The 26281-nt window shown below is 46.9% G+C and overlaps 1 protein-coding gene across 4 annotated transcripts in view; it reads right to left on the bottom strand.

Moving 5' to 3' along the window:
* The window catches only part of CAPZB (capping actin protein of muscle Z-line subunit beta), a 148426-nt gene that overhangs the window by 88314 nt on the left and 33831 nt on the right, over nt 1-26281 (bottom strand). For 2 of the 4 annotated variants that reach the window (XM_045386946.3, XM_065528905.2), the window contains exon 2: nt 6842-6931. The exons of the other annotated variants lie outside the window; for them this stretch is intronic. In XM_045386946.3, coding sequence (XP_045242881.1) covers nt 6842-6850 — 9 coding nt within the window. In that variant the 5' untranslated portion in view covers nt 6851-6931. The remainder of the gene's footprint in view (nt 1-6841; nt 6932-26281) is intronic. 4 annotated transcript variants of the gene reach the window in all.

Below are 26281 nucleotides of genomic sequence, written 5' to 3'. Positions count from 1 at the left end.
TATTTTGCATTAATCCCAATTAATCTTAATTGGAAATGTTTCACTACAAATTTCTAGGGCTAAGGATGTTTAACTGTCATTCAATGAGGAAATGACTAAATGTTTCCCATAAGTGAAGCAACATGGGAAAGCTTAATGACAGCTTGTAAGACGTTAAAATTAGAGTTAACTGGAGCCATTTGCTTGGGAGTCATCCCAAACCCTAAGGGGTCCAAACAGGAAACGGCACCGGAGAATGAAGCAGATGTGGATGACCTTCAGCTACAAGCCACGACACAAGTGACCCCGGAAATGGAACGATGGGGACGGAGGGAGGGGGCTAGTCCCAGGGGCCTCCCTAGGATGCTGCCACTTTTATATAAAGCTCAAAAACAAGCAATAGTGAACTTTTTTTTTTTTTTTTTTTTAAAGATAGGCTCTCACTCTGTCACCCAGGCTGGAGTGTAGTGGCACAAGCTCAGCTCACTGCAACCTCTATCTCCTGGGCTCAAGTTATCCTCCCACCTCAGCCTCCCAAGTAGCTGGGATTACAGGCACACACCCCCATGCCTGGTTAATTTTTGTTTTTCTTGAGACAGGGTCTCACTTTGTTACCTAGGCTGGCATGTAGTGGCACAATGTCGGCTCAGTGTAGCCTCGACTTCCCAGGCTCAAGCCATCCTCCCACCTCAGCCGTCCAAGTAGCTGGAAGGCCACCATGCCCAGTTAATTTTTTGTAGTTTGGTAGAGATGGGGTTTTGTCATGCTGCCCAGGATGGTCTCAAACTCTTAACCTCAAGCGATCTGCCCACCTCGACCTCCCAAAGTGCTGGATTACAGGCATGAGCCACCATACCCAGCCAATTTTTCTATTTTTTGTAGAGACAGGGTTTTGCCATGTTGCCCAGGCCGGTCTGAAAGTCCTGAGCTCGAGCGATCCACCTGCCTCGGCCTCCCAAAGTGCTGGGATTACAGGTGCGAGCCACTGCACCTGGCCATGAACACTCTTATTATTTAGATATGTGTTTTAGACTAATATAACAAGGCTTTTTTTGTCTTTAAGCCAAGACAAGGGAATGATAAATACAACATTTAAGAAGAGTAGAAGAGCAGTTCCAGGGAAGCCACGAGCGGAAGATGAAAGCTAGGTCTCATATGGAATGGCAGGTTCAAGGGTATTCATCATAATTGTGATGCTTAAGTTATGATTATCAGATATCTAAACTTTTTTTAAAGGTAATAGAAAAAAATACAAAGTACGCAGGGAGTGGTGATGCGCTCCTGTAGTTCCAGCTACTTGGGAGGCTGAGGCAGGAGGATCGTTCAAGCCCAGGAGTTCTGGGTTGCAGTGCACTATGCCCGTCAGGTGTTCGCACTAAGTTTGGCATCAATACGGTGACTTCCTGGAAGCAGGGAACCACCAGGTTGCCTAAGGAGGAGTGAACCAGCCCAGGACAGAAACGGAACAGGTCAAAAAAATACAAGAAAGAACAAGTAAAGAGAGGGCTTAGGACTCAAGAGTCCAGGGTCCAAGGTTATGCCCTGTCATTAGACGTCTGTGTTCCTTGGACTGCTCACTTAATCTCGTGGCCTGGGATTTGGCCCAGATGAACTCTAAGACTCCTTCTAGATGGAATGCCCTCTATCCTACTGCGAAAGCAGACACACCCAACCGCCACACCCTTCAAAACAAGACCATTATCCTGGATTTGGCCGCTTGCAGGCCAGCAACTGGGCTACAATTCAACAACTGTGCACTGAGTGCCAACCCTGGGCCAGGCCCTGAATCTGGCCCAACAAATGAGACCCAGTCCCAAGCCTCAAGGAACCAATTGTCCATAAAACAGCAAGTAACCACAAGGCCAAGTGGTGTGTCCAATAATGAGACAGAGAAGGTACAAAGAGACAAGGCACAGTTCACCATACACTGATTTGTACTTCTTTGTGTCAATTATTTTCCTAGGACTTCCCTCCCTCACATGGCTACAAAATAAACAGAAGGCCAGTCAGGGGAAGTCACCCGGTGGCTAAGAGCTCCTTAGGCTCCACAGGCCGGCTCCTTCAAAACTCTGACTGGTCCAGGCACCTCCTTTATAAAGTGAGCTTCAGCAGTTCCACCTCCCCGTGGTGTGCTCCAGGTGGAAAGGTAAATAGTAAAAGAAGGACCGTTCCTCCTCACCCTCTGGAATTCTCTGCCCATTCAATTAGTCATCTGATCATTTATGTGAGTGTTTCCTAGGTAACAAGCACTGTTTTCGATGCTGAGTGGTCAACATAAAAGTCTCTGCTCTTCATGGAGCTTATGGTGCAGTCAAAATCAGTATGGAAAAAAAAATCAAGGAAGAGTCCTTGTTAGGCTGTCAAATAATAAGGAGGGGACAGTTACCCCACTTTAAGCTGGCAAGGCTCCAAGGGGTAGGTTTAGGGATTTTTTTGTGTTATTTTTTTCTTTTGGTATACAAACTGAGATAGGAAATATTTCACTTTGTTTTCATATGATTTAAAGAAAAAGCATAAAATTGCTTAAATCATCCTGCAATAAATAAAACAACCATTAATATGGACTAAAACAATTTCTCAGAATAAGAAATCAGTCCAATAAAACCCTACCATCTACGTATCTGCTACAGTGTTCAGACATCTGAGAGTATTGTGAAATCATCTGCATACAGGAAAACTTGGCCTACTAAGCAAACTCCAGGGCAAAGTCTGATTTGGAAACCATCATCAAGTGAGATGTAACCAGTCCCTACACTCCAAGTTTGGTAGAGTAAACACACCATCCACAACAATGTCAATGTCAGAGTAGAGGTTCCCACTAAGTAGGGCAGGGAGCCCCAGAAGATGTCTCAGAATGGGGCCACAGGAGTGGTTTAGTCCTGGATGAGCAGCTGTGCCTTTCCAGGCAGCAGGTGCAGCAGGGTAAGGAGAGGTGAGCCAGGTGCGTGGAGGAGGTGGGGAACCATGGGGGGTGGCCTGGGAAGGTGGACTGGGGCCTTGTCACAAGGGCCAGATCACACCCAAACTACTCAGGGGGCAGCTAAGCTGGCCCTAGGAGCTAGGCTCAGAACCTCACTTCTCCCTCAGTTTTTTGCTCCTGTCCAGTTTATAGGTAAGGCATCTGTGCTACATTCTTTAAAATCTACTTTTCTGTGAGGGTTCTGGAGCCCCTAGAGATTTTTCCACAGGGAATGACAACTGTTGTTGTGACTTAGAAGGTGAAGCAGATTATATTTTCTAAAAATGACCATAACAAGCAGTCCCAGACCACATGCTCCTCCTGCATCGTGACTGTGACACTCCTTCCACATGGGCAGAGCGAGGTCTGTGACCCCTCCGCCCTAGAACCAGAGGAGCTTTTGTAACTTTTTATCACCAGAGCCCAGCACAAATGATGCCCTATGACTTGTGAGCCCACAAGAGACAATGCAGCTTCTCTCTGCCTGCTGAACACACAGGCCTGGAGTCCACTCAACTGCCCTGAGGCCACCTCGTGCAGAAGAGTCCCTGAGACTCCATGGACAGAGGGAGGCCCACGGAGCCCCCAGGTGCTCAAGGCTCCCACTGTTCCAGCTTCAGCTATCTGACTGCAATAGCAGGAGACCCCAAGCCAGAACCACCCAGCCAAGGCCCTCCTGAATTCCTGACCCACAGAAACCATCAGAGACAATGAAATGAATTATTATTTTAAGTCACTAGGTTTTGGGGTGATTTTGTCAGACGGCAATAGTAACTGACACAGAAGAATTTGTCTGGTGACCTTGGGGAGACAGCCTGACCAGAGACGAAACTGGGGGCAGAAGAGCTAGCAGAGGAGCCTCTACAGCAGCCAGGTCTCTGGCTGGATGGCCGGAGAGGAGGAGAGCCAAAGACTTTTTTTTTTTTTTTGAGACGGAGTCTCGCTGTGTCTCCCAGGCTGGAGTGCAGTGGCGTGATCTCGGCTCACTGCAAGTTCCGCCTCCCGGGTTCATGCCATTCTCCCGCCTCAGCCTCCCAAGTAGCTGAGACTACAGGCGCCCGCCACCACGCCCGGCTAGTTTTTTGTATTTTTAGTAGAGACGGGGTTTCACCATGTTAGCCAGGATAGTCTCCATCTCCTGACCTCGTGATCCACCCGCCTCGGCCTCCCAAAGTGCTGGGATTACAGGCTTGAGCCACCGCGCCTGGCCGAGAGCCAAAGACTTTAAGGTCAGAACAGATAGGATGAGGTCAGTTACTGGAAATGGGAGGAAGCCCAAGGAGCCTGAGATGACTATGTTTCCTAGCTGGGGCCAGCTGCTAGAGGATGGTGACACAGCCTCACCGGAGTGTGTGTGGTTTGTGTGTGCTTTTAAAACCCACTGTTTTTAATTTCAAAGACAGGCACAGGCAGTAACTCAAACTGCTAATGCTTGCAAGCAGAGGTCCTGCTTGGCCTGCTGTAGTGGCTGGTTAAGGCAGATTTGTGCTTAACAGCATCTGTCTGTACATAAACAATCAACCAAAGCTTCAAGACCTTCGGAGTTTGTTCTTAAGTTCGTCAAGACCTTCACTCGTTTACATTCCCAAGAGGCTTAGCAAATAACTTCATAGACAGCACAAAGGTAAACTCTGCTGGCGCCCAGAATGACTTACCACAAATTTATGGAGTCTCACTTAACCATGGTTTGTCTTGTATAATCTGTGACCCAATAAGCAATTTTGTTTAAACGTCGAATCTGTTTTCTGCCATGTGGCCCGGGAACAGTTTGTGCTGGGGGCAATTTGGGGAAGGAATCCTGGGCCAGCCCAGCCGACCACTCATCTTTAGGTCACTCTGGAAAACCGCACATTTTAGATTAATAAAAAGAAAAGTGCTTCCTCCACTGCCTGAGTGTCCTCTGGGATGTAATGATAGCTATGCAGGAGGGAGATGCCTCAAACACAAACACACACATACCCCTTGGATGACTTTCTGTTCCCATGGGAAAATCCAATACCCAAGCTATCAAGGGAATCACAACCACGGTGGAAGTCCACTTGGTAGACCAAGCCTCCTTCAACCTTTTGGGGTCTGCTGTCTACCATCATAGCTGAGTCAATGTCATCTTTTTAAATTGAGGTTTTTTTGTTTGTTTTGTTTTCTAAAAAAAAATGCAACATAAAATTAACCATTCTAGTCCTACTCTGACCATACAGACAAATATAAAACTCTGGGAGACGGCAGGGCAACATGAAGGAGGAGCCTGGCTCCTTGGACAACCCACCTTGGACATCCAAGGTGGGACAACAGGTCAGAATGGGTGACCTGTTGTTATATGAGAAATAAACTCCTATCTCATTTGAGGAATAAAATTTAACCACTTTAGGGCTGGACACAGTGGCTCATGCCTGTAATCCCAGCAGGGAGGTGGAGGCGGCTGGATCACTTGAGGTGAGCATAGCCAACATGGTGAAACCCCATCTCTACTAAAAATACAAAAATTAGCCGGGCATGGTGGCAGACGCCTGTAATCTCAGCTATGCGGGAGGCTCAGGCAGGAGAATCACTTGAAACCAGAAGGCGAAGGTTGCAGTGAGCTGAGATCATGCCACTGCACTCCAGCCTGGATGACAGAGTGAGACTATCCCTGCCCCCTGCCCACCCCCCCCCAAAAAAAGAAAAATTAGCCATTTTAAAGTGAACAATTCAGTGGCTCTGTTGTTAAGGTCATTTGGATTACCATGAAAACATAACTGCTTTATGTGTCTCTTTTTTTTCTTATAAACAAGTCTCTCCTTTAAAAAAAAACTGTTGGGATCACAGAAATTAGATCTGGACTGACATCTCAATTTCATGTGAGTCCTGCTCCTTCATTTTACAGCGCATAATGAGGTCCAGCGCCAAGTTTTGCCAGGTTGCACAGACAGAGGCAAAATCCGCACCTAAACCCGGATCTTCTTCATGTTTCGAGGCCTGGTTCTGCCCCAAGCCCTTCTCCCCTGTGAGTCTTTCATCCAGGGACTGTGTAAGTGACTGGCAGACACAGTCGAACAGTGAGATGTGATTCTCGCCCTCAAGGAGCTGTGACCTAAGATAGAGGACAGCCAGAGAAAAACAGCAGGAAAGAATTACACCATCCTCCTACATTTAACGCCCAGCATCCCAGCTACCCCATTATTTTCGAGGACTGGTCCTCCCAGTGACTTGTTCAGGTCATCAAGGTATCAACTTTTAAAAAAATTCTAGAAGACAGCAATCTCTCTAAAATGTATTACCTGCTCTACATTTTTACATAATGCAAATGATCACAGGACAATGCAATGAACACAGCGAAACCATTTCTCATTAGCCTAAGGACACTGTATGAGTAGCCATTCTTGGAACGCAGCCCTGTGTCTGCTTTTTACATTTATCTGCTGCTTCTGCCAGGCTGTCAGCTACACTTCCTCAACGAATATGTTGCTTCTAATCTGCTATGGGTTGAGAATCCAGAAAATTAGAAATCTGCTCTCATTTCAACCAAAAACAAACAAACAAAAAAGAAATTTTAAGAGAAGGAATAAATCAGGTTGAAAACTTGGGGTCCAGAATCACAGCCCACAAATAGTTTGTAAACACCTTGACACTATATGAAGATTACTTCTTCCTTTTCTTAAAGAAGTTCAAGACTCTAAAGGCACAGATAACGATATACTAACAATTCCTACTTTCCCATACAGCCTGCGTAAGCACGTCCCCACCTCATCCCTTGGAACCTCAGTCTTCTTTAAAACCTGGGCCTGACGGTACCGTCTACCTCACGGGCCACTGGGAACGAGGTACCACGTCTGGGCCATAAGGGCACTGCCCACAGAGCATCCTCCATAAAGGGTAGGAACTCTCCCAGAGAGTAAAGCACGTGGCTTATCTGCCAGGACTTACGCATAACATTCCTTAGGTGCTAGAGGGCCCTTTCCGCCTGGATTTTTCCCTCACTTGACACAGGTTTTCCATTCAGGCTGCCAGGAGTCTCTAGAAAGGTAGGCGGAGTGTTATGTCAGTTTCCAAGTCATTAAGCACCCACAAAGGACGGCAGGCTTGCACAGCACTCACTCCACACAACCGCCCCTGCCCTGAGTATGATGCAGCACATGGCTTCCCTATAGCCACAAGGAGAGGAGGGGCAGTGACAGTGAGAGCTGAAGGAATTTCACATGTGTCCATGGAAGATCACCTTCCCCTTGTTTTCCCACACTCTAGTAACTCCCTCTTGCAGTTTGCTTTCTGAAGCCCTCTGCTCCATTTCCCCAGCCCAGGACTGCATCAAGAAATATTTCCACCATCTCAACTATTTGAAACTTCTCCCTTTTTACTGGTGCTCCCAACCCCATCTGAGGCCATCGAACCCAGACAACTGTGGCAGCACTAACTAGTAGAGTCCCCAAACTACCCTGACACCCTCCCCAGCAATGAAAATTTCCACGTGCCTCTCCCTGGCATATTTATTCCAGAGGAAAACTTAGCAACCTACACACAGGCTCTGTGTCAAACTCTACAACAGCCATCAGTTGATTTTTCCCTTACACATCCCTCCAGGAAGTGAAATATCCGAAATGAGTCACACTCAGGAATCGGAGCTATACTTCTGCTGTAGCTTTTTGGATAACCAATTCACTGTTTACACTCCGAAACCTCTAATTGCTGAATACAGAACAGTTCCTTTGCAGAGATCAAAGTTTACCTGGTGAACCTGGCGAAATGACAAAATTTCTTAAAAAGGAGGTAGCCATCTAGAGTGCCAGAGGAGGGTGGCTGTACAAGCACATTTTAATTGGCAAAGCACAGTCACTGCCCAGCAAGGAGAGTATGCAGGGGTTTATTCTGCTGTTCTTCTATTTCCCCTTTAAGGCACATGTCTCTTACCCCTGCACCCTCCAACTCCAGTCACTCCCAACACACAGCTGGCAGCCGCCCACCCACACCCGCACCTCGGGGAGCTTGCTGATCCCTGAGCCGAGTACTGAAGCTCCCAAGCAGCTCCACCTAAAGGCAATCACTGCCTGCTTTTTACAACATATACAAAGCAAATGGGCCAACCTGATGCACAGAGAAACCCTGGGTCACATGATGACCGACAAACTCATTGCTCAGGGTGGCTCTCTGCCACGTTTCTCAGGCACTGTGCTTGGCTCTGCTGGTCAACTGAGTGAGCTGGAGCATTTTCTCTTGGGTGTGCCTACCCCTTCACCTGTCCAACTTTAAAACACAGATTCACAGGGATGTGACACTAAAGGGGACCCTAAAAACCATCTAAACTGGGGAAAATTGAGGCCTGGACTGACCCGTAACAAACGAGACATCACATAGTAGCAAAGGAGCCATGACCAGAAAACACGTCTTTAGTACACACTTTAGTGCTTCTGCTTATACAGGTTGAGCAGCCCTAACCCAAAAATCCAAATCCAAAACTTTTTGAGCACAAACATGAGGCTCCAATGAGCATCTCAGACTTTTGGATTAGGGATGGTCGACCAGTAAGTTCTGCAAATATTCCAAAATCTGAAAAGAATCCCAAGAAGTCCCAAATCCAAAATGCTTCTGGTCCCAAGCATTTCGGATAAGAAACCTGTAGCTTAATCATCAGTCAAAATTTAAGAATACAGCTGATTTTATCCAAGAAAATACTACTTCGGGCCGGGAGCAGTGGCTTACATCTGTAATCCTAGCACTTTGGGAGGCAGAGGTGGACGGATCGCTTGACCCCAGGAGTTCAAGACCAGCCTGGGAAACATAGCGAGACCCCGTCTCTACAAAAAACTTTTAAAATTAGCCAGGTGTGGTGGGGCATGCCTGTAGTCCCAGCTACTCGGGAGGCCAGGGCGGAAAGATCACCTGAGGTTGAGGCTGCCCAGTCTGCGTAACAGAATGAGATCCTGTCTCAAAAAAAAAAAAAGTAAAACACTCTTTTACTCTTTTGAATAAAATTCTACATTATTACCATTAACAATGGCAGTATTAAGAATATTTCTATATTGTCCAGACCGGGTGCAGTGCCTCACACTTGTAATCCCAGCACTCTGGGAGGTCGAGGTAGGCAGACCATTGAGGCCAGGAGTTCGAGACTAGAATGGAGAGCATGGCAAAACCCTATCTCCATCAAAAACACAAAAATTAGCCAGGCGTGGTGGTGTGTGCCTGTAGTCCTAGCTACCCAGGAAGCTGAGGTATGAGAATCACTTGAACCTGGGCGGCGGAGTTTGCAGTGAGCTGAGATAGCACCACCGCACTCCAGCCTGAGTGACAAGGTGAGACCCTGTGTCAAAAAAAAATTTGAAAAAAAGAATTCTTATATATTGTCCAGATAATGCTATTTTGATTTTTAAGGGAATTGATCTTTATTAAGAATACTAGGTATCCAAAAGGCAAACCAATTTCAAAAGCAAAAGGGAAGGAAATTAACAACTGCTAAGGGTGGCCTGGCATGGGCCAGGCGCTGCACCCTGTGGGTTTCAGGAGAGCCTCGCAACAGCTGCAGGAGGTGGCTCTTACCCCAGCTTCACAGATAAGTAAAGTGAGGCCCTGAAGAGCGAAGTGACTTGCCCCAGAGCACTGAATGACACAGAAGGTCCAACACAGGTCCCCTCCCATGTCCAAACATTCTCCACAGAATGTCAAACAATCCCAATGAAATAAAATTAATCTCTAATGACTTGTAGGGAACAACTTGCAAGCTCACAAAATCAGATAGGGACAAAGAGTCTCTTCTCCTGGGATGAACAAATTATGGACAACGCCATCTACTACCAAATTCTGAAATCTGTCACTGTGGATTACAGACTGTATTCTCACAAACACTATCCCTGGCAGGTGGATTTGTCAAAAACAAGAAAGCCTTTCCCAGATAATTTCTCTGGTTGATGGTTTCCTAGACTCCTTGAGAAGATCTGCAAGGCGCCATCACCTCGTGTCTCATCATTAATGTTTCACAGATGTCTACAGCTGCTGCCTCCACATGATCCTGGCTGGTTTCAAGTAACAAGCGACTAATCCCTCCACTTTGTCAACTGGCAGTTAGACACATAATTATGGGCAATCCTGAGACGTCTTCAAGGGATGCCATACGTGTTGTCCATTTCCCCCTCGATGGCACAAGAAATTCAAGAAGCCTTTCACCAAAGTGGAAATGAGTAAAGCAGGGTGCTCCTGTCTTCCAAATAACAGTTAAAAGAAAAAACAATTCGGAAAAACATCGACCACGTGTTCACTGACGAGGGCTAACAAAAGTAAACTCCTTTTTTCATGACAGAAGCACCCAATTCGCATAAACCAAACAGATTTATAAGATGGCCTGGATGAAATCTATAATATTTGGACATAGGTTTACTCCAGCAAAACCCTGCACACGGCTTCCGGAGACATCGGGGAGAAGCTTCGGTTCAACCTGCAAACAGCACAAATGGGCACGTCTTGATGAGACAGCAGTAAGGTTTAAAGGATTTGGAGAAAATGAAGGCTCCATCAATCCAAGTATTTTATCTAGAAGGGGGTGGTGCTGTTTTTTTGACTTATGTCCAAAAGGAAGCTTGAGGAAAAGAACACAGTGCTTACCGATCCAACAAAGCACTTCCCTGGGTTCCTAGGCTCCAATTTCAGATGCCTGCGTGTGAATCAATACAAAAGACTATCCAATCTCCACTTGTCCCTGTCGGCCTGCCCTATCCAGCTCCAGGGTAACTCTCTATTACAGCACCATGCTCTACACTGACAACCACAGGCCCAGCACAGCAGAGCACAACAGAATCCTGCAACAACTGGCCCTCTGGCTCCCCTAAATAGATGGCCAAAGTTTTTCACGTGTTTTAGTGACAGAAATGTACAATGTAACACTCTACCCACCCATGACACGTTTGCAAACTTAACCCAAGACCTGTCACAAAGTCGCCCTCTTCCAATCAATGTCAGGACCCACTGGGCACGGAGATGACTGAAATGTGACATCCTTTGGGCTTCGATTTTCAAGACCAAAGACAGAGGCCTTGCAGGTCTGCAGCTGGCAGAAAGGACCTTGGAAGTAAGACAGACAAGAGTTCAAAGCCCGTACTTGCCATTTCCTAGCAATGAAGGTCTGAATAATTCCTTCACTTCTCTGAGCCTCAATTCCTTCATCTGTTCAGCGGGAATAATGATAAAAACCTATCTTACAGGGTTATTTTGAGAACAATATCACAAAATATGTGTAAAGAAACTAGCATAGTTCCTAAAACAATAACTATTCTATTTAAAAAAAAAAAAAAAAAAAGCAGGTATTGGCTGGGCATGGTGGCTCACATCTATAATCCTAGCACTTTGGGAAGCTGAGGCAAGAGGACAGCTTGAGGCCAGTAGTTTGAGACCAACCTGGCCAACAGAGCAAGCCTTTTTTTTTTTAAGGGCTAAAAAAATACAAAACAGGTATTATCACCATCCTCTTATACAGAACTTAATTCCAGAAAGCATAAGATTATAATGTTTCTAGCCAGGCGCAGTGGCTCACACTTAGAACCCCAGCACTGTGGGAGGCCGAAATGGGAGGATCACTTGAGCCAAAGAGTTCAAGACCAGCCTGGGCAACATGGTAAAACCCCATCTCTACAAAAAATACAAAAATTAACTGGGCCTGCCTGTAGTCCCAGCTATTTGGGAGGCTGAGGTGGGAGGGCAGATTGAGCCTGGGAGGTCGTGGCTGCAGTGAGCCACGATCGTGCCACTGCACTCCAGCCTGGGGGACAAAATGCCCAAAAGGCAGGAGAGTGGGTAGCCACGGAACAAGGGGCCTGAAGATCAAGTCAGTCAAAAAGTTGTTTTTTTTTTCTGTCTCAAAGGGGGGAAAAAAAACACTCATTGTAAAATGGAATTAAACATATACACACACCCTCTCACTTATGTAAGTTAACATTATCTAAAGGCATGAGAGTGGGTAGCCATGGGGCCTGAAAATTGAATCAGTCAAGGCTGCTCCTTTTTGGTTCTTTTGGGGAAGCCAAAATGATCTTTACAAGTGGAAACATTATTCCTCCATCAACAGACAAGTTTCCTGAGAGCTGGTGAACATCCTGCCAACAAGACATATTTCGCAAGCTCAAAACCTTCTTTCTTTCCATCCCCAATCAAACGCTGAGTGTTATGTCTCAAGAAGAAAGCTGGCTGAGGAAGGAGCTTAACATCCTTCCATGAGCAAAAAGAATTAAAAGAAAGAGAAGCAACAAGCTCCAGGTCCAAAACAGCTTTTTGATAACTAGGAACTAAGCCCAGCCCTGGACAGTATTACTGACTCTCATCACCACCTAAAGCAGGCTCTGCCAAACACAGCACAACAACCAACTGCTACTAACAACTTTCATTAAGCAGGTACTCCGCGGCAGGCGCTGACTTAGGGCTTAAAACACAGTGATAAAAGTAACAGCTAAAACTGATTAAGCCATTCTTCTAAGTGCTTTATATGCCAATATCTCATTTAATCTTAACAATGAACCAAGGAGTTAAGTGCCAGTACTAGTCTCAGATGTGGAAACTGAGGTACAGAGACAGTGGTGAGCTTACACATTTAAATGGATGGCAGAGCTGGGATTCAAAGGCAGGTGCATCTGACCGCAGAACCTGTGTGCCTACTAGGTACTCCACAGAGCCCAGCAACTAGGCCACCTGTGCTAAGAACCACTGCCATCTCTTTGTTTTAAAGTCTCCAAAAGAAGAGGAGTGGGTTATTTAGCGTCTGCTTTTGCACAGTTGAGCCACAAGTGAGGAAGGCAGCGCAGCACTCTTGTTAAGGATACACGTCTGAAAGCAAGATTGTCTGCATTCAAATCCTGACTCCACCGGGTCCCAGCTGTATGACCTTGAACAAGTCACAAAACTCTTCTGAGCCTCGAGTTTCCCCATCTATAAATGAGGGTAATAACACAGTAGCCACCCCTTATCCGCAGTTTTGTTTTTTGGCAGTTTCAGTTACCTGTGGTCAACCGTGGTCTGAAAATACTAAGTGGAAAATTCCACAAACAATTTGGAAGTTTTAAATTTCATGCCGTTCTGCGTGATGAAATCTCGCACCTTCCCACTCTGTCCTGCCTGGGATACCAATCAACTTTTTGTCCCGCGTATCCACACTGTACAAGCTATGCACCCGTTAGTCACTCAGGAGCCGGCTCGGTTCTCAGATCCACTGTCATGGTGTCACAGCGCTTGTGTTCAAGTTACCCTTATTTTGCTTCATAATAGCCCCAAAACACAACAGTAGTGATGCCAGCAATTCAGATATGCCGAAGTGAAGACAAAAGTGCTTCTTTAAGTGTAATTTCTCCAATAAAGGAAGGGAAAAACTGCATGCGGAGACTAAGATCTACGGTAAGAATGAATCTTCTATCTGTAAAACTTCGAAGGAAAAGAAATTTGTGCTAGTTTTGCTGTCGCACCTCAATGCAAAGCATATAGGGTTCAATACTATCTGTGGTTTCAGGCATCCAGTGGGGGTCTTGGAATGTATGCCCCATAGCTAAGGGGGGACAACTGCTATACATACGTTGCACTGTTATTTTAAGGATTATGTGGGGGTCATCCTCATCCAGCACCTGGCACATACCAGGGACACAGTCACTGCTGCATATGTTCTACATGTTAAGTCAACAGAAAAGAGGAAGAAACAAAAAAGTAAAAGGATATAATCTAACAATTTCACAACAAAGACCTCGCTGGCCTTCTGCCAATCTCTAGAAAACAGAGCTGGACTCTGTGTACGCACAGTGTGGCTGGGACTGCAGACACCAGGAAGACTTTCGGACCTGCGGAGCCTGGATGGTTCAGTTGTCTGAGCCAAGGAGGGCTGGATTAGGCTCAGTGATCTAAGCTGAGCAAGTTTCAGCACATACCTCTACAAAGTGGAAGCCCAGGGATGGCTGACACAATGGTTCTTTAGGAAGCCAAATGCTCAGTTTCTCAGAAGGGTGTTTTCCTGTTTCATGACAGATAAAAAGGTTTCTCATCCAGACATATAAATCCACTGACTGAGAGCTTTCATTAAAAACAAACAGTCTTGCAATAAGGAAACTTAAACTAGGAAGGCCTTCCATGAACATATGAAATGTCACAAGTCCTCACAGCCTGTGTCTGAGGGTGGGAGAGGGAGAAATCCGAGGAGAAGGTGCTGACTGGCTCAAAGACTGGGATATCATAAGCCTAACAACGTCCAGTCAGTACATTCCTCATCCACAAACGAAAATCACAGGCAAGACCACACACCGCTGAGTTCCAGGACACACACCTTCCCAAATAAGTGTTTGAGTGGGTTGCTTGTTAATTTCCAATAGAGGAGATAAAAGGTATCATCAATTGCTTCCTGTCTTCAGGTCTTGTCAATACGGAACGCTAAGTCCACCAGCCTCGAAAGCGTGTGTACCTTCCGCAGTCTTAAAGACTTGACTTGACGGGAAACTGGAAAAGCAATCAGGAACAGAACACCATGGGCACGAGACTCATTCCAGGTACTGTCACAGCAAGACACCCTTCTAGTATTCCAAATCTAGGAACGTGCCTCCCCTTGCTCCCGCCAGCCCAGGGAAACCGAATAAGCTGTTTACCAGGGACCCCAGCAAAGCGAGCCTCAAAACTCACCAGTGGGAGAGTTTCATGACACAAAGAGAAAACATCTTTGCTTTCATTTGCCAATTTTTAAATACTTAGCTCATAAGTTCTGTGACCAAAACTAATAGGAGGCTCAGTAGGAGAGCTCAGAAAAGCAGAGGGGGTTGTTTTCCTAGGCTCCTTCCTCTCACATGAAGGTGGAAATCAATTCGCCTTCCCCTTTTAACCCTCGAATCCCTGGAGAACGATCGTGTTTGGATGGCCTACAAATGCTCAGCTTTCCGGCAGTGCCCCAGACGGGGAATCCATCCATCCAAGTATTGTTCTTACCTCCCACCACCTACGTCAGGGGAGGGGACCGGGCACATGGTTCCGAGGTCACGCTCCTCACTTAGAGGATCGTGGGAATGCTTACGGAAACACTTGTCACAGCGCTGCCAGCTGGAATCGCTGCTTAAGAAGAGGCTGGAAACCTAGGGTGGGCGTGATCAGAGACAGGAGGCTGGGGAGAGCAGGGAGGCAGATGTTGTGTGTTATCACTGAAACGAACACAAGCCATCCAGTTGTGTACTTCAGATATGTGCGGCTCAGCGTGCTTCGATAATGCCTCCAGAAAGTTAGGGAAAGGAAAAACAGAGGAAGCTGGGCCGCTCTTCTACCACCTCGAAACTGTCCTGTTGCCAAACAGATCTGGGAAGGCAGGTTTTAATGAGAACATTCAATTAGGAAATACACTTAAGTAACCCCAGAGCATGCTGAGTGAAGAGGAGCCTTTCTCAAGTGTCTCATGCCGAGGAGTGCACCAAAGGGCTCTGAAAAATGACCAATGAGGCTTCCTGCCACTCAGAGGAAGCCAAGCTCAGAAAGGCCAAGAAGAACATCCTCACTTATGCGCGGGGCCAGATTCCAAGGCCAGGTCTGCTCCACCTCATCCATTTCTTGTGCTGCTTCCCAGTGAGACTCAGCAGAGGACACACGAGGCCGCGTGAGATGCCCATGTCAGGATCTCAGCTCTCCAACACAGGGCGGGGTGCAAAGAAGGCAAGGGCACAGGTGCTGTGCGTGACTCCCCAGTGGGGCCAGCGGGCACTGGGTGGCCTCAGAGATCATTAGGAACGGTCACTCCCTCCCCTTCTCCTGGTTTCCCTTCTGTCCTCTGACAGAGGAAAGTGGCTTAGATCATTCTCATAGGAAGATTAAATCCAGAGCAAGGGGAAGGGGTAGGAATCCGTTTCCAATCAATGATGGAAACCAGATTCCCTCATCAGTTGGGATTCATTCTTACATGCTGTAAACATCACGGAGCTCCACCCACGGCCACAAGCATTCAGGAGGTATGAAGTGTGGTGGCACATCCCGGGTGAGAGCTGCCTGAAGCCCCCCGGCTTGGGCTGGCCCATCTGAGGGACAGGAAGCAACACCTCTCTTAGAAGTTATCCCCAAAACTCCCACATCAGAAAGATGAGATAAAGCACAAGACTATCCCACTCTTGTAAACATTCTATATTTACAGGAATAAAGTTTTAAAACCATCTTAGACAACTATAACCTCCTTCCTGTAGAACATACACGTATACCTTTGTATTCGTATGGGAAAATACAGTATCAATTATTAATAGTAAAGTCTTTGAATTAAAGGTCTTTTGTTCCTGAAGAACCCCGGGATCTCAGTTTTTAGTGGCCTTGGAGTCCCACTTCCCCCGTATGAAACCCCTAAAGCACTAGGTGTTTCAACCCCTGCTTGATCTTGACTATGGGGAAAATGCGCCATATCCCCGGGCAGCCTGTGTCACGCAGCGCTGGCTGTTCGGCAGCTCTGCCCTACGCTGCAGCCCCCCGCAGAGAGTCCTCTGTCCAGAACCACCTCAAGGATGCGCAAGTTCTCTGCCACACGGCATCCCTCAGACATCTGAAGTGAGCCATCTCGGCCTCCCTCCAAGCAGCTTCCCTCCTGGCTGACACTCCCAGCTCCGCCATGTCCTGCACATGGCACGCTTCCGAGACCACTTGCCCTCAGCTGTCCCCAGAGGTTCATGCCACCGGATCACTGGGTGCTTAATAGGTGCCACTCATTTCAGAAACCACCTCTTATTCCCGTGAGAGCAGCCCCTGCAAGTATTCTGTTTCGGTTTTGGTTGTGCTTTTTCTTTCTGCAGGAGGAATCAAGGCCCTAACATCCAGAACCTCGGCAGTCTCTCTGGCTGCCATCCACATCATCTGCCCAGACACGAAGAGGGCAGGGCAGGACCACAGCATGGCCAGGTGGGGGTGCTACCAGTTTTCCCTACAGTTGACGTAAAATACATGTATTACTGCAAATCTAATAACCTGCTTAGAAAGCACTTCAAGATAGAACCATTCAGGAAATACCTTAATACAAAACACCTTTGTTTTTCTTCTCCTTTTGTTTGTCTGGAGCAGGGTCTTGCTTGCATACCACCATGTCTGGTTAATTTTTGTATTTTTTGGAGAGATGGGGTTTCACCGTGTTACCTGGGCTGGTCTTGAACTCCTGGGCTCAAGTGATCCACCCATCTCAGCCTTCCAAAGTGCTAGGATTACAGGTGTGAGCCATGCACCCGGCCCATAAAATATACTTTTGTAATGAATATGTGAGAAATAGATACGGAAAAAGATGATGTAAAAACAATTTTTTATTTTTATTTATTTAATCTCTTATGCAGATTCAGCATTTCCCCTGAAACCCAACCTTCACAGCTCAGTCCAAACTTTTCCTCGCTGTGAAAAGGTGAACTCCAGTCCAGCCTAAGGCCAACCGTTCTGAAGGGCAACCACTAGATTCAAAGCAAGGTGCTGTTACATTGCTACTAGGTGTTTGGTTTGTGCTCCTATGACCAATGTGGGGGGAGGGACTTGTGCAGATATCCAAGCTGAGGTCCCCTGGGCAGAGTGACTCAGAATTAGTGTCTGGACAGGCATCCGTGCGCCCAACACTACTGACTGACTCCAGTTCATCCTGAAGACAGACTATTACAGTAAAATCCATGTTTTAAAAAAGTTATAGCTGCTAAAACCTTAGGCAGAAAGTCCATGCAATTTGAAAATATACATCATATAAATGTAAGCAAGGCTGAAAATGCATGAATCCCAGTTAGCTCCCCCTGCATTTCTGCCCATGCAGCTCGTGACCCAGCTACAGCCTTGGGGCTGTACTCTCCCTGCAGTCAGAGGATGGGGACACGTGGCACACTGCCGGCCTGAGCACAACACGAATCTTTGCTTGGGGACATTTCTTGGAAATAAAGTAAGTATAAGGGTGTACTCAGGAACACTGCATTTTATCTGGGACTCAGCTTTGCTAGCACAGGGAAAGAAGGGTTTTAAAGTGTTTCAGAGGCAGAAAGAGAAACCTTATTTGGTCTCAGGGAGGTGGGGTATAGCACATTCATTCAACTTCATTCACTGAGTATCTACCTAGTATACAGAGCAGGGCATGTTCACCCCCTTTTTTTCACAACATACACCCAGGGTGGCTCCAGTCCACTCAGAACTACAGAACTGAAGAAGGTTCACATCACATCTTTCCCAAGTGATGCTGGGTGGGGTCCCCAGTGTAGAAGGCAGAGAGAAAAAAAAACCAGCAGCACCAAGCTGCTCAAAAGCTCAGGAGAGGCCAGGCACAGTGGCTCACGCCTATAATCCCAGCACTTTGGGAGGCCAAGGCAGGTGGATGACCTGAGGTGAGGAGTTCAAGACCAGCCTGGCAAACATGGCAAAACCCTATCTCTACCAAAAGTACAAAAGTTAGCTGGGCGTGGTGGTGGGCACCTTGTAATCCCAGCTACTTGGGAGGCTGAGGCAGGAGAATTGCTTGAACCGGGGAGGCAGAGGTTGCAGTGAGCTGAGATTGTGCCACTGCACACCAGCCCGGGCGACAGAGCAAGACTCCATCTCAAAAAAAAAAAAAAAGGCGCAGGAGAGGTATTCACAGGGCCCTTAAAAATCAACACAGTGATAGCTCCAAATGCTGAAAGATGAAGGGCTCTGTCATCTTTAAACCCTGTTTGTGATTTCCAGTTTCAATGAGGCTATATTATTACTATAATCCTAAAAAAGCTCACAAATTTTTTAACTGACAATTTCCAAAAAACAAAAGTGAGTGCTTAGTCCCGTTGTTTACATCGGGTATGGTGTTAGAATTCAGCTCTCAGAGCGGAAAGACCCCGACTGCTCATGACAATTACACCAGAGGAGCTGATTCAAACGGATTCAAGCTGGGGAGTGGGGGCTGTGGAGCAAGCGGGAGCAGCTGAAACAACGCTGGCCACAGAGGATAACTGCTGAAGTTGGGTGACAGATAACTGGGGGCTCATTATATCACCTGCTTGAAATTCTCTGTAACAAAAAGCTTTTTAAATTTAAATTAGGCAACACTAACTTAAAAGTTCCCTTACGGTAAGGCCTGGTTGCCACCTACTCCAGGCTCCTGCAAGCTTTAAGGCCAGTATGAGTCGAATGTTTACTGGACGTTAGGCAATTTTCTCACACTCGCACTCGGTCCAGGAAAGCCCTCCTGGGGCAGGGGCCAAAGGAAACCCTAAATGCAGCTTTGTAGCAGCCCAGCTGCCCTGAAGGACTGAAAAACACAGGGTCCTCAAAAATCACCAAAAACCCTTTGGCTTGGACAGCTTTTCCTTCCCTGGCTTCCTGTAAAGATGCCGCAGGCTCTCTAGAATCTCCAACTCTGGTTTGTTTTTAGGAAAGTTCCGTTGCTCCTGCCTTCAGCTTGGCTGCCTACTCCACGTTATACAAATAGAGCTCCTCCGTGCGGCGCAAAAGACCTCTATGCCAGTAGAGCTAACGGAGGCCTTTGCTACTTGCATCCATCCTATCAGCGTCCAGAGGGGTGAACACCATTGACTTCATACCCCTCCCCCAACAAAAACCTTAAAATCATAATTACATCCTGCTCTACAATGCTCTACAATGACCTTACTTTTATAACAGGATTTTAAAAATCCATTCCTGGCCAGGAGTGGTAGCTCACGCCTGTAATCATAGCACTTTGGGAGGCCAAGCTGGGAGGATCACTTGAGCCCAGGAGTTCGAGACCAGCCTGGGTAACATACTGAGACCCCCGTCTCTACAAAAAATACAAAAAAATTAGCCAGGCAAGGTAGCACATGCCTATAGTCCCAGCTACTAGGGAGGCTGAGGCAGAAGGATCACCTGAGCCTGGGAGGTCAAAGCTTTAGTGAGCAATCATCACACCACTGTACTCTAGCCTGGGCAACAGAGCAAGATCCTATCTCAAAAAAATAAATAAAAATAAAAGATAAAAATCCATTCCTTATTTTAAAATAAGACCCCGTATAATATTACAACCACGGCAGCACCACCGGACTTACAGCCTGGCTTTAGGGATACCTCAGGCTGTTGATGTCAGTTTCTGGTCAACAGTTGCCTTGGAAATCTCCCTGAGCCAAAATTAAAACAATAGCTTTCTCTCAGGGTATGCTTAAGTTATTGTTTTCTTTTTCGTTTTTTTTAAAGAAAAAAAAGACAACAGCTTTGATGTGACACTGAGTGTCTCTGGTGTGCCAGACACCGTGTCAGATACTTTACAAACAAGGAAAGCAAGGCACAGAGAGGCCAGGTCACCTGGGCAAGGCTGCCTGGCAGATGTTCTGTGTGGCCGCAGAGTGAGGCATGTCCCAGACTCAGCGTTCCTCACCAAGAGGGACTCAAAGCCTCTGGGGTACTCTGTGATGAAAGCTATGGACTCTCTCTCCAGGGATTGCACACACACACAAGTCTGAATGAAATACCTGGTGGGTTCATAGGGCCCCTCCGTTCTCCAAACGTCCCCTCCAGTTAAAAAAACGCTATTCAGATTTTCACCAATGAAGAGCTTCAGCAGGAGTGTCTCCCATAGAAAGAGGCAGGTGTGTCTCTGGCCTCAATCCCTCTCTCTCCTGAAGTGTGCATGGCCCCAGGGCTTGCTCCTCCATCTGTCCGCAACACCCCAATCCTGAGGTCTCAGACACCCAGCTACCGCCTTCCCACCCTGTGACAACTTGGGCTTGCATCTGATCAAAACTCTCTCGGGTCCAACCCTCTTAAAACAATGAAAACATTTTCTCACTCATATAAACAAACAAACCTTTACTGAAAACTAATGATAAACATGAAGGGATTATTTACAGAAAACACAACGTGCCTAGCCCCTTCTAGATTACAAACATAACTGCACTCTGGCTCTAAGGACCCTGCCATCTTCCCAGGCCCTGGCCTGGCTGTTCTGCCACTCCCCACCTCATGCTTCAAACTGACACAAAGGAGCCAATCTTCCAGCCAAAGTAAGCAATTCCAATATGTAGGTGAAATTCAGAGAGGTGATCTAGAAAGCAATTTTGTAAGATAGCTAAATTGGGGGAAAAAAATGTTGTTTTTTTTTTGTTTGTTTGTTTTTTGAGGCGGAGTCTCGCTCTGTCGCCCAGGCTGGAGTGCAGTGGCGCGATCTCGGCTCACTGCAAGCTCCGCCTCCCGGGTTCCCGCCATTCTCCTGCCTCAGCCTCCCGAGTAGCTGGGACTACAGGCGCCGCCACCACGCCCGGCTAATTTTTGTGTTAGCCAGGATGGTCTCGATCTCTTGACCTCGTGATCCGCCCGCCTCGGCCTCCCAAAGTGCTGGGATTACAGGCTTGAGCCACCGCGCCCGGCCAAAAAATGTTTTTAATTTTATTTTAATTTTTGAGATGGAATCTCACTCTGCCCAGGCTGGAGTGAAGTGGCGTGATCCTGGCTCACTGCAACCTTTCCACCTCCCAGGTTCAAGCGATGCTCTTGCCTCAGCCTCCCGAGCAGCTGGGACTATAGGTGCACACCACCACACCCGGCTACTTTTTGTATTTTTAGTAGAGACGGGGTCTTACCACGTTGGCCAGGCTGGTATCAAACTCCTAATCTCCAGTGATCTGCCCGCCTCGGCCTCCCAAAGTGCTGGGTCTGTAGGCATTAGCCACCATGCCTGGCCTTCTAAAATTTTTTTTAACCCATGAGATCTGCAAAGGTCTTAGAGAAAGCTTTGACACAAAGATATCCATTTCAGCATTATTTATGAGAGCAAAAAGTGAAAACAGCCTTCATGTCCAACATGAGGAACTTACGGTACAACTGTAAGATGAAGCACCGTACGATCCTTAACAGGAAGTTTGCACACGTGTTTTAAGTAAGTGAGAATAAGACTTATGTGACCCAATAGGAAAAAGCAGGACGCAAATTTGAAAGCTATATGTTAAAAATGTGCTCAGAGAAAACTCGAACAAAAACCCGCCAAAAAAAAAAAGCAAAAGTGGTTTTATCCATAAGGGGGAATTTTGAGTGACTTTTTTTTTTTTTAATTCTCTTTACACATTTTTGCATTTTCCAAGAGTAAAACATGCACTCTCCCCCCTTTGCCCTTTCCTTCTGATTATAAATGTAACACAGGCTCTCTGTAGGAAAGTCAATGCATTATAGAGAGTGAAACGTCCCCCTGTGATCTCACCACCTTGAGACTCCCCAAAGGTAACTGCCAGTGACAACGTGGTTCCTATTCTTCCAGATGTTTTCCAACAGGGATTACTTTTAGAATCAAATAATTTCTTTAAAAAATAATCCGCATGACTCCACACATATGAAACGGCCAGACAGAAAGTGAATGGTGACCCGGGGCAGGAGTGGGCATGAAGAATAACTGCAAATGGATGCAGGGGGTATTTTGGGGGTGACGGAAATGTTCCAAAATTGGATTGTGGTTATGGATGCACACTCTGTAAATTTCCTAAAAATGTACAAAACTGCACTGTACACTTAAAGCTGCAGAATTTTATATGTAAATCAGACCTCAATAAAGCAGCTGAGAAAAGAACAAAACCACCACTAGAGGCAGGGAGTGCTGGGCTGTGCAGAAAGGCAGTCCACGGCTTTATGCTCTACCCTCAAGAGCACATGGTAAGACCCTGTAGCAGGAACAGAGGAAGCTGGAGGCCTCCCGGCATCACCTGGACAAACAGCCCTCGGCAGAGAGGCCCAACAGATAATCTGAGGGCGTCAGGGTCAGCGAGGTCAGTTCCAGTCTACCCGGGAGGCAGGAAGAGCGTGGCCCTGAAAGTGCATTCCTGAGGCTCAGGCTGCACTGCCAGGCTCACTTCAAAGCCAGGTGGGCCAAAGGAAGACAGCACTGGTCAGAGTGTCCAAATCAAGTTCAGGATGCACTGCATGCAGGAAAACTGAGAACATTTTTCTCTCTTTCAACAGAAACTTGAAAGCCACCCCTGACAACATGTTAGTCCCTGGAAGTACTCAATTACGGTGAAAAGACATTGGCAAAAGTTAAAGTGAGTAACAGGACAATGAGCCATGTAAGAAGTAAAGGCAAGTGGAAGATTATGAACTACATAAAAGGCACAATGATCTGAGTATAGAAAGGCAATCTGGAAGCCTGAAAAGGTACAAATGGGTGCAACTCTCTTAGAAAGTAATGGGCAAGTACATGTCAAAAGCATGTAAAATATCCATACCCTCCTAGGAATCTACCCTAATGAAATCACTCAAGCTGATGAACAAAGATGCCCACTGCTCTATGGCAAAAAAACTGGAAATAATCTCCCCTAACAACAGGGAAGGGATCTCATCTCCTGTGTAATCCTTACAACCGCACAGTGTTAAAAACGTGGGAAAATGTTTCATGTTTAATTAGCAAAACTGAATATAAAAATTTACTATCAAGTGAGTAAAAAAAATGCCCAAATCTGGGAAATGACATATAAAAATTCCTTGGGTGGAAAGAGTGAGTGATTTTTTTTCCCCTCCTTTTATATGTATTTTGTGAACTCCAAGTTTTTTTATCACATGATTTCAGTCTCTAAAAATCCGTGATCCATCATACCAACTGGATTTTGTCAATTTTACCCTCTATGGTTTGTACTGTGCAAAACTAGTCTTCACTTTATTTTCCGGACAAAAAATACTATTACTGAGTATGTTTTCTCAAATTACCACTCCACTGCCCAAAAAATAACACCTGCCACACTCAAGATTATCATGGCCCCCAGGAGGTGTGCCCATCCCAGCCCTCCCTGGGTGCAACCTCTCTCTTTCTTCTATCATCCTTCTGCAGAGAAGGATTCTGTAGTTGTTGTTGCTTTGTTTTAAAGTGGGAAAGAAAAATACTGACGAATTTTAAACTTGACCTAGACAGAGACATTGGGCAGCACCAGACCTAATCCTTTTTCTGTTTTTTGAGATGGATCTCACTCTGTTCAAGCGATTCTCCTGTCTCAGCCTCCTGAGCAGATGGGATTACAGGTGCACTCCACCACATCCAGTTAATTTTTTCTGCATTTTTAGTAGAGATGGGGTTCACCATGTTGGCCAGGCTGGTCTCAAACTCCTGACCTCGGGTGATCTGCCCACCTCGGCCTCCCAAAGTGCTGGGATATAGGCGAGAGCCACTGCACCTGGCCCAGACCTAATATTTGAGGGAACTCAGCATCATCATAGAACGCTGAAACCACAACATCTTTTTTTGTGCCTTCCTGAAAGTGTTTTGTGGATGTAGCAAGCCAGCGAAATGGTGAGTTTGCACAGACACACCTGGGGGATGCCAGCCTAAGATCAGGGCCAGGGCAGCACAGCAGCACCCTGGGAGCTGGTGGAGGAGGGCACAGTTCACTGGCCCCATCCGACCCAGCCCCAGCAGCTCGCAGGCCACACTGCTCCCCTCTGCCTCGGTGGCCTCGCCAGAATGCTGGGCCTCTCTGATGCACTGGTGCCATCTAAGAGATCTGCAACTAACGGTAGTGAAAGCATAGTTCATTTTAGGTTTAAGAATTAGAACAGGCTGTGTTGCTCTCGAATGACACCCTCACTCTCCTGCACTCTAATAAGCTTCCGTCAGCGTGGAGAAGAGGGCGGAGGGAGGGCTTACTCGAGGGAACTGTGAAACACACTCCACCAGGGAGTGGGTGGAGCTCAGGATACCCCTCAGGCCTGGCATGGCTAGACTTTTCTTTTGGAGGAAAATTAAGTAGTAGCCAGCCAACCTATCAGCCAACTGCGCATCAAGGGGCCACGGTCTATAGGATGGGAAGCCAAAATATCTCCAAGAAGGGTGGCGCACCGCTGTGCCCATCCCACATGCCCACTTCTCTCCAGGCACTGCCCACCCATGAGGGGCTTTCCCTTTTCCAAGCGGCAGAGCTCCACTCCTGGCTGTCAACCACTGTGAATAGCATATCTCCTTTCCTCCTCCCTTCCCCACTTCCGGGTGAGCATTTGATTAATATTTTTCTACTTTTGTTGCCCCAAGTTGAGGAGTGTTTAGAGATGGAAAATAATACATTACTTCCCTCTCTAACAACCACCTTAATCCACAAAGCCCAGAGGTAAAAACTCACAAGCTGTTTCCTCTCTGAACCACGGAAACAAACCTGGTTACAGTTGGGGCACTGTGGACCAGAGAAAGATGCAGTGTTTCAGCATCACCTCCCCATGATAAATGCTGCAGGGCTTTTTTCCTATTCAACTGCAGATGATTCACATTAGAAGTTGCCTGGTGACCAGACCAACTTTCCTCCCTACTTTGGCAAAAAGTTGTCACCTCGCCAAAACATTTCCTGGGGGTAGACTGTGCCTTGTGGATTCCATCAGCTTTGCTATTTACTTCTCCCTTCACCCTGGCAGTTAACATTTCAACCCTGATGGCCATGGCCACCTGTTGCTCCTCCTCCCCCCTCAGATCTAAAGTACGTGTCACCTTTCTAGGTTCTGGGTCACATCTTCTGGGCTGGCCACAGCCTGGGTGAGAGAACCCTGTATCCTGGAACTGCCTGGGCATTGGAGGAGGTGATGGGTTAACGACAATCGTTTTGCAGGCAGGGGAGGCGAGGGGGCAAGAGGAAGTGGAAAGATGATGTGACTGGGGACGCTGCCCCAGGCTGCCCGCTGCCCGCCCCTGATTTCTCCCATCTGGTTTCCATCTGACCCAAGCAGCTGGCCAGGTGGTTTTCATTTGCAGATGAAACCCCAGCAGTTCCACTGCTACAAAACCTCCTGACCGTGGAGTCTCTGTAAGGCTGATAATGCACAAAGTGCACTGGGGTGTCTCTGAGCAGGCCTGAAAGGTCACGCTTCCCAAAGCCGGAACCAGGACAACAGGAACAAAGTGGGGTCTCGACGCTTGAAAATTCTGATCACAGCCAGAAAAGGAAATGCACTGGCCTGGCGAGATGCAAGTCACAGTCAGGCATAGAGCTGAGGAAGGGGTAAGATTTTGCCAGTGAATCAGACCTTATCTCTATGCCATCCACTAGCATCCTTAAGGTGAGAAAAGAACCAGCAGGTCTCAGGGTGAACCATGGTATGTCCGCTCAGTGGAACAGTATGAAACAGCTAAATCCAGGTTCATAAACAAAATGTAGGCTGGGTTGGCTGGGTGCGGTGGCCCGTGCCTGTAATCTCGGCACTTTGGGAAGCTGAGGCGGGCAGATCACTTGAGGTCAGGAGTTCGAGACCAGGCTGGCTGACATGGCAAAACTCTGACTTTACTAAAAATACAAAAATTAGCTGGGCATGGTGGTGCGTGCCTATAGTCCCAGCTACTTGGGAGGCTGAGGCATGAGAAACCTTGAACTCAAGAGGCAGAGGTTGCAGTGAGCCAAGATCACACCACTGCACTCTAGCCTGGGTGACAGAGCAAGAGTCTGTCTCAAAAAAAAAAAAAAGAGAGAGAAAAGAGAAAGGGAGAGAGAGAGAGAGAAAGAA

This window comes from Macaca fascicularis, chromosome 1 (assembly GCF_037993035.2).
Source record: "Macaca fascicularis isolate 582-1 chromosome 1, T2T-MFA8v1.1".
Taxonomy (NCBI): domain Eukaryota; kingdom Metazoa; phylum Chordata; class Mammalia; order Primates; family Cercopithecidae; genus Macaca; species Macaca fascicularis.
The sequence above is the reverse complement of the archived record's forward strand: the minus strand, read 5'-3'. Positions and strand labels throughout refer to the sequence as shown.